Here is a 15,170-nt window from a genome sequence, read left to right as displayed (position 1 = left end):
TAATAAATGAATCTCATCATGATAATTTCTTGACAATTTTGATTTTACTGTTATTGGGAATATAACAGACAAACATAATAATCTTGTATGAACATATAAAATAATTTACTGTGATTCAGAATTAACACCTACAGGAGATGCTATTGTTTTTCTTTTATTGATGAATTGATTCATCTCTGGGTTTTTATGAAAGCATCAGCATATGTTTTTATCTGTTAGTAGGGCTAAAATCAATTACTACGGTTAAATGCAGTCGTTAATAATGCGAACAGTAAAACCCCTGAATGGATTCGCATAGATAAGCAAAGGTATATGCATATTCTTCAATACAAACATATAAAATTGGTATAGATTTCTGCATTTCAATTAAATTACATTTTACCCTCTAGATGCGTTCACTCTCAACGCCAAATACAGTAATATATATATACGTATATAAACTATGATTTTTCGTAGATCTATACTATTTCAGTTTTCATTTCCAGTTAAACTACATCTAAATTATAAAATCAACACATTTCTCCATGCACGCGCATGTACTTACACACATGAGATCAGTTCCCCCAACATATGATAATATCTTCAGGTAATGAATCTGATTAAAAATTAAGTGTGAACATATAAAATAAATCAGATCAGTCCTCAGCTACTGATATATAGACTATCTTAGATAATGAAGAATACTAAATATTGATTCTAGGTGTAAGTATGAGTTCTCTCAGCTAAAAGTAGTTGTAGTTTCACTAGGAATAAAAAAAAGTTAAAAACCGGTTGTGAAAAGAAACTTTTACATAATTAGTTTAATTAATTAAGGTCGTCCTTAGTTTCAGTGGGGAAGGAGAAGTTAATAATTGGGTGTAAGAGTAACAAGACATACATCAATATTAAATTATTTTATACACATATTATTAATTTTTATACGATATGTTGGAAGTAGCTTTTGATTACGTATATTATGATTGTTAAAATCATTGTTTCTGCGTACGCAACAGCTCTTTTACTTGTTTCGCATATGACTCAATCTGTCAAAGTTTGCGGTACATAAGGTAGTTGGTGTAATATCTAACCTCTTCGAACAGAGAAACTTCAATTATCAAGGCTTCTAGCTAATGAGAAAATAATAAACTACTGGATGTAGGACGAAACATATATATTTCGTTTCTTTATAATAAGACATCGAACACTCCTTGGGTAACATAAAGATTCTTTTTTTAAATCCCATTTGTTACAGTATAAAAGGAATTAAAAAATAGATATGTTTTGCCAAAACCATTACACAATTTCAATTGTACTGTATTATTCGACATACTATGATATCAACGTTAAATCACTAATCAAATGATATGAGACAAGTATCTATTAGTTTGTTGGTTTTCATTACAGATAGAAAACTAATACCCTTTCCTACATACAGAACATTATAATTTCTTATAAATATTTGTATCCGTATATTTTAAATTGAATAAAGAATAATGACAGACAATGATAGATGGTTACAGATATAGCTTTCAATCCTGATATTTAGTCTGGTAATAACTTGTCGCAACTGATAAGTCAGTGAGGGGGATAACTAGTCTATATTGATCAGTTAGTGAGGTAATAGTTTGTCGTAACTGATCAGATAATTAAGTAATAGGTTGTCGTTATTGGTTACTTGCAGAAGTGATAACTTGTTGTTATTGACTAGTTAGGTAAGTAATAAGTTGCAGTTACTAATTATCTAGTTAGGTAATAATTAGTCGATACTGGAGTAGTAACTTGACATAACTGATCAGTTAATAAAGAGTTAATATTCCATTACTTAACAGTTAATGAAATAATAGCGTTTCCTTATTAATCAGTTAGTTAAGTGTTACCTTTTCATAATAAATTTGTTAGTCAATTTATTACTTGTCGCTATTGATAATTCAGAGAAGAAAAAGCTCAGTTGTTGTAATTAATCAGTTAGTGAGCTAATAAAACCATCATTCTTAGAGACTTTATCACGTAAATCATGCCTTATAAGTTTTGTGAATTAAAACATTGATCTTAATGTTCGGTTTCTGAGAAAGTTATCCTTAATCACCTGTTAATGTCAGATATTTTACATTCATTATGAATGTACTTTACAAACTTTCAAGAAAAATTAGTGATATACTGAATAAAAGTAGGTCAGATTTTGATAAAAATGAATTTTATGCTTTCCATTATAAACCGATTTTGTTTTGGGAATGAATTTACTAAATCATTATAGGTTAGGAATGAGTAGAACCAGTTAATTATATGTTTGTGATAACATTAAAGTATGTATATGCTGAAACAAGTTATATTAACCCAGATTGGTTTCGTGATTTTTTACGCTGCCGTATTGTGGTATAAAAGATCAGAAGGAAGTGATATATCTGTATTACTCTAATCGGTTTTATTTAGTTTGATTGTGGGGTATGCCATATGTAGCAAATAAAGAAGTAAATTTAGATCACTTGCCCATCCCTCAGGAGGCAACATATTTCATTAGTAAAAAAATTCATAAACTCCCTATGATGAAAACAGCATCTATATTGTTCATGTATAGATGTGAGCAGATTACTAGGATTATCTACTGGACTAAATCAAGTTGTTTATTGTATAGCAATGTCTAATGTTTGCACTCTTTAGATTTAGCCAATGAGCTTGTGAATTGTGTTGGATTACATTTAACACTATTAACTAATAATTAATGTGTGATAGTTAACATTTAGAGGTATAAATGAAAGTGTAAGAACAAAATACTGGATATGCAACGTATTTCTTTTCGTACTAAATGTAACACATTGAGGATATGTTCATTTTCCAGGTACATTGACCTCTCTTTGCAGCTAATAATATAAATAATAAAACGAAAACAAAATGCTGGATAAGCAGTGGTTTACTTTCTAGATCATAATCAAAACGTGGAGCATATATTAATTTACAACGTACACTAACTTCTCTAACTGATTTTTAAAATCAAATTTAGAAGATTTCTGTTTATTAAGAAAGTGTAAAATTCATTGTTTCATGTAACATAAACAGTACCATTTGGGAAATTGTTATAAGAAAACAAAATGTCAAACATTTGTGAGAAACATTTCTCAGATAAACACACACAGTAACTAACGTCGGTGAAACTACTGCTACCTCCCTTAATTAGTACCAAGAATAATACTTAATTTTAACAAATACCAAAAAACGATCCGTTTAATGAGTTTCATTGCAATTTAAAATATATTCTGATTTGGGAAATTATGACTATTTCGGAATCCTTTGTTGTATTTTATGTCTTATGAAAAGATCTTCTGGTGTGTAAGATTAAATATCTCGAATACCTCCACTAAATGATATATATATATATATTATTCTAACAGTAGTTGTTATCTAACAAATGGAAATATCTTAAAATTTTGTGTTACGTATAAGAACACATCTTCACGGAACGATAATGTTATAATGTAACGTTTGCTGTAATATTCTAGTTGCACTTACTACATGACTTTAACTGATCCCCCTCCCCGCAACCAGCTAGAAAACTCACCAACCAGAAACCATGTTGGTTATAGTTATTGATTGCTTCTCCGATAGCAGAAAGCGATACTGACTTTCCTTTGAAATAACAACTACCCATATAGTTGTTCTCGGTCATTGCATGTCCGCCCTTAGAATACCAGGAACTAGCTCTGTGTGCATAGCTAACAGTCGCACTAGTCATTCTCAGGGAATAGATGTATCTATTGGTGAGGAAACACTCCCGATGACAAAAACGATATGTATATATATAGAGAGACATTAACTATTATGCATATAGCTGAATATACAAGTTTGAAATTATATGCAAGTATATATTTCGAAATACTAACAGATTAAATGAACGATGACAAATAGCCATTTTTAATTGAAACCAATAGCAAGAGGGTGACTGTTGATTATATTCTCCTTTATTCTCCTGAAGGAGAATAGTGAACTATTCGAGTTTTGGGTCTCGTTTGAAAACCATTACAACTTCTGTATGTGAGCCTGTATGCTAACTTCTTAATCAGAATGAATGATTATATGTATGAAGTGTCATTTTGTAGTCACTCGTACACTGTGTGTGTGCATTTTCATTCCTCTTGTACACTGAGTGTATAATTCCATAGCTTCTTGTATATTGAGTGCATATTTTTATGGCCTCTCGTACATTGAGTGTATAATTTCACATCCCTCATAGGCTCAGTGTGTAAATTCGTTGTCCTCCGTACACAGATTATGAAATTTCACAAAACGTATGTAAGCAAATTGCAGTATAATTTGAAAAGAAACGGCACTTCCGAATTTTGTTGTTTTAAGATCAGCTTCAGTTTAGCATTTACTTGACTTTCTCGGATTAGTAGTTACTGCTTATCCTCGGTTTTTGGAATACCTGTCATAAAGTTGTCAGTTATAGCAACATTATACCTAGTGAAGATTAAATGAACGATAACAAAGAGCCATTTTTGATTGATATCAGTAGTGGAAGGGTGACTGATTGATTATATGTAAGAAATGTAATTTTGTAGTCACTCGTGCACTGACTGTACTCAATAATTGACTCAATGACTTTTTAGGTTCGCTAGAACAGATTATTATATGAAAACAGATAGCAACCCAGTAGTGAAGCCTATGCATTCATCCGCTCAGCCAAAACAAATAAATTTGTAAATGACGAATGACCGCTTAATTTCAGGTATTACAAGCTTAAAACGGGGTGTGTGTGTGTATGTCTAATTTGTATTGAGGTTAGATGCTTGTCAGGACTTGAACTAATCTCTTTTTGACTCATTTATATGTACGTAAACAATGACAGAAATTAGTTTCAAGCCTAGGCATAGTATATCCACAGATAAAGTCATATTTATGTTTAAAAGATCATACTCTTGGAAAATCTGAGAACTCAGCAAGTAGGGAATGGTATTTCTCTAGAAGATATAATATTTCAGTCACAGCTGACAACTTTGTTATAGATAATTCAGCTGAAAATGAACAGCATTTACGAATCCGAGAGTCTGGTAATTGACAAACTGAGATAGATCTTAAGCCATCACATTTGGTGATACTGCATCTTCTCAAATTGGAAGATTAATTACAATTTTTAGTACTATTAAATTCAATATGCTGACTGTGTAACTACATTCGCAGGGACATGAATACTGACAGTGGGTGAATAAGATATGTTTGTTGATATTGGCAAGTTGTAAGATCATTTTGCTCAAATAAATGCGCCGTTAAAAAAAACTTTCAAAACATAAGTTGTACTGCTTAAAACACATCCGTGACTCCTACGGTTTCAGTAATGTTATGTGTTTTGTGAATGCAAAGTTCAAACGTGTTTCTAAACAGCTGACAGTATTATACTAATACGAATGTATATGTATATGTTTAGAGAACTTTCAGTGTTATGTGGGTATTAACGTTTATATCAATCTTCAAGGACTTATCAGTGTTACGAAACACTAATATTCCCCAATTAAATAGAGATATCAATGTTAGAAGGGTGCAAGTACTTACATGAACCTTTACAGAGTTATCAATGTAACTAGATGCTGATATTTCATGTCTGATTAAAGAGTTATCAGCGTTAGAAGGATAATGGTGTTTACATGAATGGTTATAATAAATTTGAATATTAGACGAAATTATCTTAGAAAAATGCCAATTCTCATATTTGTATGTTGAGCTTTATGGATACCTGTTTTACAATTCCAGCGTTACTACAATCCTTATGTTAACGTATGTTTTTAGTTTAAACTGTTCTTACAATTCTTTATTTTTAAATGATCCTACAGTAATAATGTTAACATGTGTGTTTGGAGTTCCAATGTTTTTGCAAACATTATGTTAACACGTGTTTAAAGTTTCCAGTCTTACTACACTTCTCATGTTAATTTGTGTGTTTGGTTTCTAATGTTTCTACAACTTTTTTGTTCGCGTGTGTATTTAGTGTTCCCAGTGTTCCTAAGTTTCTCATTTTAACTTGTGTATGTTTAGTTTCTAGTATTTCTACAATTATTATGTTCACATATGTGTTTAGAATTTCCCATGTCCTTAAAATTCTCATACTAATGTGTGTGTTTAGTTTCTAGTATTTCTACAATTCCTTTGTTCGCATATGTGTTTAGTTTCCCATGTCCTTACAATTCTCATACTAATGTGTGTGTGTTTAATTTTTAATGTTTCTACAATTATTATGTTCACATATGTGTTTAGAGTTTCCCATGTCCTTAAAATTCTCATACTAATGTGTGGGTTTAGTTTCTAGTATTTCTACAATTCCTTTGTTCGCATATGTGTTTAGAGTTTCCCATGTCCTTACAATTCTCATACTAATGTGTGTGTGTTTAGTTTCTAGTGTTTCTACAATTCTTATGTTCACATGTGTGTTTAATTTCCAATGTACTTACAATTATCATACTAATGTGTGTTTAGTTTCTAGTATTTCTACAATTCTTATGTTCACATCTGTGTATTTAGTTTCTAGTGTTTCTACAATTCTTATGTTCACATGTGTGTTTAGTTTCTAGTGTTTCTACGACTTTTATGTTCACCTGTGTGTTTATTGTCTCCTGTATTCCTACAACTACGGTGTTAAAGTGTTTATACATTTTTAATATTATGAGGATTCCTATGCTTTTTTATTTATAAATGATTGTCAGTTAACACGAATATCTATGTTAACAGGTCTTAAAATACAGTTTATGAGATTAAGATAGCTTACGATTTTAACAATAAATCGCATTGAAAATTATAAAAAAAAACAAGTACTAAACACGTCATAATCACTTTCTTTTGCTTGCAAGACAGAGATATTTTCGAAAAGCTTTGTTGAATGAAATTAACAAGGCAAACCAAACCAATATTTTTTTGTTGAAATGTAAGCAGCACTAACTGTAGCAAGAGAAAAGCTTTAAAGATATGAAGAAGTACACACCTGAACCCTTGCTTCTGACAGATTTGTTTTGGTGGCAAGACGCTCGCGCGTATTGACACAAGGATAATGCGTTTTTTCGAATTCTTCTTCCAAAATTTCTAACTGTTCAGGATTGAAAGTAGTTCGGTTCCTTCGGAACTTAGGTCTATCACCTGTGTCCGAGCTTGTCCCTTCTTCACTGTCTTTATCAGTAAGGCCTGAAACCGAATTTATAATTAAAACAATCTTTCTGCTACGAAAAACAGAATCAAGAATAGAAACTTGTTTGCTGAGGGTTGAAATACAAATATCCTTCCCCCGATGCAGAAACAGAGTTGATAATATAGATATTAATTTCTTTTTTAATTATAGGAACCGTTTTTATTGGACGAAATACATAAAAGTTATTACTTTTTTACACTGTATAGTGAAAATCCAATCATAGCTGGGTTTGTTTAAAAACTGGGTAAAGGAACAGCCAATCCAATATGTTAATATTGCACTTTTGCAAATTAAAGTTCTCAAAATGTGACATACACAACCCATTAACTTTATTTATTAGTACCCAATTTATCCACTTCATAAAAAGGGCATTTCGATTAGTTTACTGTGTGTTTATAGATATTTTCTGGAGTTATAAAAAAGTGAGTATTATAAAGATTCAAAGCTGTACTTCAAAGATGTATAAAAGCAGACCTTGTTTGTGGGTTTGTTTTTCCTGACACCAAATGGAGCAATTCAAATCTATCCGGACGTTTATACTCGTGGATGAATTACCGTTTCATGAACAGATGCGAAAATAATGCAAACTTAAAATGCCATATCATATTATACAAACATATAAAGCGTAGTGATGGTGTAAACGAATATAAATCTTTTTCGCAATAACGGCTGCACCACATTCTACTCTTTGATATATCAAGCATACAGTTATTACTTGTTCTAATAAAACATGCATGTTATACCACTTGCCATCTCTACATTGTTTGTACTTGTTTACATTACGACTAAATTCATATCAGATCTGTTAGAAACTCCTATCGCTCTATTTCATATATAGATTTATATATATTTACATATGTGTGTGTGTTACCCCGTAGCATCAGTTAGAAGTTGGAATGAGGATGAAAGGTTCTTTCTAAGTTTCAACTTCGGACTGCTTCTTAATGACAATTTTTCGAAGTTACTCGAAAGGCGAATAAATAATACATGTTGTATGCAAACAGTATATTGAGAAGTGTATTTATATGAATTATCTAAGACAATAAAGTGAAAATGGGAAACATACGTTGCAGCATGTCGACACTTTCACGCAAAGCTATAAAACAGCTACATCTGTACACAGTTGTCTGTAATTTTGAACTGACAAAATGGAAGGAAAGTAGCACGTTAAGAGCACCCATCATAAGCTCTTCGTCTATTCTTATGTAGGCGAAGTGTTGGATTTAAGTTACTTTTATAGCGCGACCACGACCACAAAGTTCAGAGCACGATATTTGTAGGAACGGGACACGAACCATAAACCCCAGGATTCACAGTCGGGGTATGCTAATCACTTTGCGACATCCGGTGTATACGATATCATAATATTTAAATTGGCGATTCCCGGCGTCTTGCAGCAATTATCCTGTCGAGATACAGACTAGTAAGTTTTTCAGTTTCACAAATTTAATGGAAATAAAGCTGAAGTTTTGTGTACTTTCTTACTCATATAATATCTTTTTTTGTTGTTTTTTTTTTAAATAACTTTGATAAAACTACCATGTTGCCGTTTTTTCTCAGAAGATATTTTACTCTTGTGAACAGCCTTTAAGATACGTTTGTGTATTTACTTGAAAACCCACGTAAAGTTACATTAATCAAGTCGGAGATAGATGCTGTATCATACAGTATTATCACTAATAACGGGTTCACAATAGCTTGCATTCTTTAATAACTTAGCCCTAATCAGTAGTGTATATTTTACAACAGTTGATTTGAATGGTAATAGTGTGAAAAATACGTACAGTTGCAATACACTACAGAACAGGCTGTTTTTGAGATATAATGCGATGAATAAAATTTATTGAAATGTTAATCTATAACCTATCATTATCTATTATAATATTATGTATATGCTATATTAACCACCTCAAAACCTGAAATTGATCTTGTTTAACACCTAAACTAAGCATATTGATGACAATGTAATTTTACAGATTCTCTGTAATATGACAATATGTACACATGTGTGTGTACAGTAATGAACATTCTTTACGGAGGGATGGAATTCTGGGTTACTAGAACACTGGATAAGTGTGTTTCAGAACTTTTGTGAGGCCTTTACATCTTTTCTATAGCGAGAACCGCTTTAATACAGACTATTTAAGAGCGTGTGGATTTTATACTTAAGTAAAACACCAATTGTGTTCAGACCACAAGTAAAGTGAGAAAAGAAAATGAACTTACTTAATCTTATAATGTGAATATTTGACAGACATTTGAAATAGCCTAATACGTTTTAAAGTAATAAAAATGTTTTATCTCTAAAATAATACATGCTACTATTCAGGAACGTTCCTTCAATATGTCGCCGTATTTAATGTGTTTATGTTGAAAATTTTCAACTCTTTGAACGAAAAGGTTATCAAAATGAATTTAGCCCACATTACATGGCTTCTGTTTAAACTTATATAAGGGCACAGAAATGTATATCAGGGTCAGTTGATGGAGATTTTCAAAACAAATCACTGGCATTCTAAACTCTTCCTAGGTTTGTTTATCTGTTTGGAACCAACTTTATGCTTACTTCATAAAATTTTCAGCATTTAATCTTTAGTAATTATATTTTATATTATTGGCAAAGCTACTAAGGCCACCGTCCCTATAATTGAGATACCTATCAAACAGAAAACAGCTTCTCAGCAGTACCTTACCATTCACCATCCACACCAAGGGGAATGATTGTCACTCATATAATGGACCTGCAGCTTAAGGTAGGTGTAATATTTTGTGGTATCGAGGGGCAACTCGCACCATATAAGCTAAAGGTTTGTATAAGGTTTATAAACATTGATATTAGAAATAAAACTTCTTGTTGTTAAAAGTGTAAATTAATATTTTACGTGTTTCAACTACTTCTGAACACGTGAAACTCAATGCAATATGTTTGTTTATGGAGTCATAAAATTGTTCAATATATATCAGTACTCATCTAAAATGGTCTGATGAGTGGAAGACTGAATACATCTACACATCAACTAGCCTTCTCTGTTGTAATATTTTAACAAATATAGTAAACTAAAAGGTGTCTTTGTATGTAGCTTTGATGCATTATTCCTACACAACACAAATAACACAAGTCAGACTTACCTGCTGCCCGTTGTTCCTTTAAAGCAGTCATTGTAGCAAGTGCTGCTGGATCGGTGGTCGTTCCTAGTGGAAGATGTGCTCCAGGGAAGGACGGCCACATGTGTGGAGTTGCTGCTGCAGGTCCCCATGGAAAAGCCGCTGCATATGGATGATACATAGTGTAACCGGCGGCGCGAGCAAACTCGGCCGCCGCTCTCTCAGCAGCTCGATTTCGCAGTATTCGATTAATAGAACTAACACTTGGTGCAGTGTTATTGGTGCAAATTCCTAAAATAGAAAAGTTATTTATATATAAACATATTTTCTTTTTAAAAGTATCAAATAGAAACAAACGTTTCATCATTTAGGGATATCATTTTAAATAAATATACAAGTTTGTCAGCTTATAACTGTAAATGCTGTTTGTTTTTCGCATAAAACGGTATTCCCTATGTTAACATTTTGAATATATAGCTTAATTGCTATTCGTTTAAAGGTTTTGTAGAAACGTTGAAAGTTATACAAGAACAAGCGATGTCGCCTTACGAATGCGAAAAAGAAACGCACTTATTCCAGCGTATTTGAAAACGCTAAGCTAATGTATATATAGGAAGGAACAGGAAATGAATTTCATAAGTCACATGAAAAAGCAAACTTGTAGCTCACATATGTTGGATACCAATCTTGGAGCTGAAGTATAAACTAAAGCAACGTACATGATATGTAAAAAATGTACCGAAAATGCGTTGAAGCCTGAGCTTAAATTAAAAGGATCTGTCAAAGGCATATAATGTATAACGAAACTGTTAATAATATTATGTGTATGAAGAGTAGTTAAGTATGAGCTAATTTCAAAACATATGTTGAAAACCTTGAATGGGGGGTTTTTGCTTCACGTTGAAAAATAATAATAAAGTTACACTGCTTTTGGTTACAGCTCAAAGAAGTCTATAATAATATGAACTTGTCATTCATAGTTGTTAGGCTTAGTTACAGACAACTCACAATCAAAATTAGTTGATCCATATGATTGTAATAGCACATAAACTTTTACCACTCTTACTCTGTAATGTACAAGCTACTTCAGAAAATAAAACATTTATTATGTTCCTATTGGTTTAAGTTAATGTTGAATCTCAAAGGCCACGTGAAATGTAGTGTATAAATATAAATCATGTACATCCACAACATTGACAGTAACAGTAACCGCCCCTTGTATGAATGTTAAAAAACGTCCGAGGTAAACTCTCTCATTTTAAATTCGAAATAGTGATTATGTCTTATGGGCCTAGTTGGCTACATGTGTTAGGCATTGAATCATTCTATTTCAACGACAGAAACACAGAACCCCCAAACAAAAGAATTAATCTATGCAAGTTACACGGAGCTTCGACAGCATTTAAGTATAAATTATAAATGAAACAGTGTATATACTTTTGCAAAATATGTTGGCTTTTCACACAGTCAAGCTTGTTTGTGTAAGTATGCTATATAGAAAAATGGACTTATTTAGGTTGAAGTGGAGTAGAAAAAAAACAAACTTGCGACTTTTAACGACAACCAGGATAAGCTCCGCCCATGTAGTTGTCAAAACTAGAGACTTAGACGTGGCTACTTCAAGTTCCATTTGCCATTTTGTTGCTTTTTCTGCCTTCTCGTTGTATTCCCTTTGTCGGATTTCCAGCGTGGGAAACAGCAGAAGGGTGTACGAACTAAAATTACAAACCCATTATCTTTCCTCACACTGGACGACACCTAAGTTCCCTGTGTAAATGCTTTTTTTTAAACTAATTTTCTAAAACGAATAAAATGTAACTAACGTAAGCAGGTGATGAAACTGGCTGTAGTTAAGACTGTGACAAAAAGGTTTAGTTTGGATAATGAATCTAAAATGTTTTTAAACTATTATTTATTTGAAATATCTGTATTTTCCAGAGACTTGAATTAGTCTCATAGAAACTGGAAAATGTCTTTAAATGCTAATGAGTACACGTTAATAAATTTTTATTTAACAGTTCTTCATATTGGAATATACATATATCGATTGATGTTTGTGACTGTGAAATATTATCTTAAACTGAGTTCTGATCCGATAATATGTTGAATATTAAAGATCTTGGAATAATATTAGAGTATTTAATTGACGTTTCTTTTGAACCAATATAAATGTCATAAATATCTGTTGTCTGACACCTTATAAAATGAAGTATATTTCATCTTAATGAACATTCGATATCAAGATTATGAACTACAAGAAGGTGGAAAAACAAAAAGGAGAGTTACTTGACAATTTTGTGCAAACAAAATTAGTACGACTGCTTTATACATGATTTTCTAGGTCATTCGTATCTTCATGCCACAAGTTTTGTATCACTACGTGTTTTTGATGAAACGCGTTAAATATTCGTTTTTAATTTTCCGAAAAGCAGGCTATTCAGGTACGTAAAACAGGCAAAAGGCAATATATTTATTTCAAATTAATAGTCATGAACTTGCTAAATTGAATAAACCTTTTTTTTAAACAATACTTCCTTTTAGAAAATATGAAAGTGAAAAATTTTTTTCATCGTGACATTACAATATTGATTTTCGCTGATGATCGATATCATCTTTAACAATATAATTGCTAGTGATTTGTAATCAACAACCTTTACTATTTTACTACAGATATTACTTCTTAGACCAGAAGACATGAAATACATAAATCACGTTTTTGTTTGGTTAGCGAAAAGCTTCATAAAGGTCTGTCAGCACTGTCCACCGCGGGTAATGGAATTCCGGATTTTACCCTTTTAAGCCCAGGAACTTACCAATGACCCGTCGAGGGACTAACATACGTAAGCTCACATTTCATACCATGACCAGCTGAGATCAGTTGTTTTCACTTTTATATTAATTCAGCTAAATCGACTTTAAGCAAGGTCTTTCCAAGTAACTTTATATGACTGTTTTTTCGAAAAGGTGTTGTATTGGTGTATTGTAAACTTTATTTATATAAAAACTTTTATACTTGTGTTTCATTATAGAAAAGTTGGCTATACAAATAAAATTATGCTACATCTATTTCCCCTCCAAAAATAATCTAAAGCTACTTTGGTTAACATACCATATCCTCGACCGAAATGGGCCACATAGAGTACAGTCCTCGAAACTACAGTTAACAGACAGTTTACTTATTCGTTTTTGTTTTTTTTTTGTTGCTGCAAAACAATGTGTAGTCAAAATATTTTTTTTCGTTTGAGAAACTCACAACATCTTTCGTGGTTATTTTATTTACTTGGAATTATCAACATGACTAATAAACTCGAGTCACTCTAGGAGTTCTTTTGTGACAGTCTTTTGAAGTTACGTTGTCCTTACATCATACACTTAAGATCTATGCATATTAGCATATCAAATGTATGCCGTATTTAAGCAAAGGTTGAACAATTGCCTCTTGGCTAAGTAAGCTGAAGATTTCTACTCATTTATGGCAAGTTAAAAATCGCCACAAAAGTTTGTTCTACAGCAGTCCTCTTCCTATCTACCCGAAAAATGGTAATAGATTAATGCCGAAACGTAGGCTATAAAACAACGATTAATTAGTATGTGGTAATAAATTATTAGTAACTAATTTATAATTAGATTTAGATGATTGTATGGGTTATTAACCATGACAACAGTTTAACTTTAACAAGTTTTAAAACTCAGTTATTCAGTTCCTTCATGTCCTTTTAATGCTAACCTCTGTTGAATCTCAACCCATTAAAATAATATAAAAACTCATTCAAAAGTATAAATATAAGAACATACTTCTTATACTGTACTAAAGTTGTAACATGTGCTTTCTAGCAACAGTAATGACCGGAAATACGTATTTTTTTGGCTGACATTAATAATATTTCAAAGACAAACACAATGAATTGTTCCATCATTCATCATTATTATTGTTTGTTTGTTGAACAGATTTGCCTCATGGGGTTAATTTTCTTCTGTTACCGCTTCAGTTGGCGCGCGAACTGAGTTTTTCGTTGCGCAATGTATTCCACCAAGCCAACCTTATCACTTATCTATCCCCACTAAACACTTAACTCTCTCTCCCTGCTTTGTAATTTTTGTGTATATAAAGAAGAAGGTACTGCTTGTTTTTTGTGTGAGATGTCATTAGATAATATTTTTTTTTTGTGATGTGCCTCAACCAGGAGTACCAAAACAATAGTGAAGTACCATTTAACACACATTTTCTCACTCAAGCACACGTGGAAACTATTAACAACGCATAATACTTTGGGACGCTCGAGAGACGATGCGCAACTTGATCCGAGACGACACGCGATCAGCGCGTGTTTAATTTCGTTAAAGTGTTTTAATTAAACGGTTAAAGGAAATTCGTGGAGCTTTTTCTACAACCTGATACCCAATAGTGCAGGCAATTCACCAATGCCAACTTTCAAAGCATACGCACTGAGCCTTTCACTGCGAGGATATTGACTTTTTTCTTGTACACAGAAATAACGAAATATTTCATCAAGTGACTCAACAAAGTACCATAAAAGTTTTTGTTTGAAGAAAGGAAGCATTTTAAGTAAAACTCTAAGAATTGATGATGACATTTAAACATGCTATGAACTTAATTTGATGTCACAACAGCATAGATCTTTCCATTCATTTGTCTATCAGTTTATCCTTCCTAATCTTAAGTATTCATTAAATTGTGTACGTCCTAATCTCTTAATCTGTATCTATGAAATGATTAAGAATTACGTTTAATCTCAAAATAAAACATTAAGTATGCTATAATAATTATTGAGTTACATTGAGTGTAGGCCTGGCATGGCCAGGTGGTTAGAGCACTCGACTCACAATCTGCGGGTCGCGGATTCGAATCCCCGTCACACCAAACATGCTCGCCCTTTCAGCCGTGGGGGCGTTATTATGTGAC

At 32.2% G+C, this 15,170-nt stretch overlaps 1 protein-coding gene across 1 annotated transcript in view; it reads right to left on the bottom strand.

The window, feature by feature from the left end:
• The window catches only part of LOC106459442 (paired box protein Pax-6-like), an 86,998-nt gene that overhangs the window by 33,224 nt on the left and 38,604 nt on the right, over positions 1–15,170 (bottom strand). The window contains exons 4-5 of the mRNA XM_022385939.1: positions 10,271–10,537; positions 6,941–7,137 (exon numbers count right to left, since the gene is read on the bottom strand). Of these exons, the coding sequence (XP_022241647.1) occupies positions 6,941–7,137; positions 10,271–10,537 (464 nt within the window). The remainder of the gene's footprint in view (positions 1–6,940; positions 7,138–10,270; positions 10,538–15,170) is intronic.

The sequence above is a fragment of the Limulus polyphemus genome, unplaced genomic scaffold, assembly GCF_000517525.1.
Source record: "Limulus polyphemus unplaced genomic scaffold, Limulus_polyphemus-2.1.2 Scaffold609, whole genome shotgun sequence".
Lineage (NCBI taxonomy): Eukaryota > Metazoa > Arthropoda > Merostomata > Xiphosura > Limulidae > Limulus > Limulus polyphemus.
Note: the sequence above shows the minus strand (reverse complement) of the source record. Positions and strands in the feature narration are given on the sequence as shown.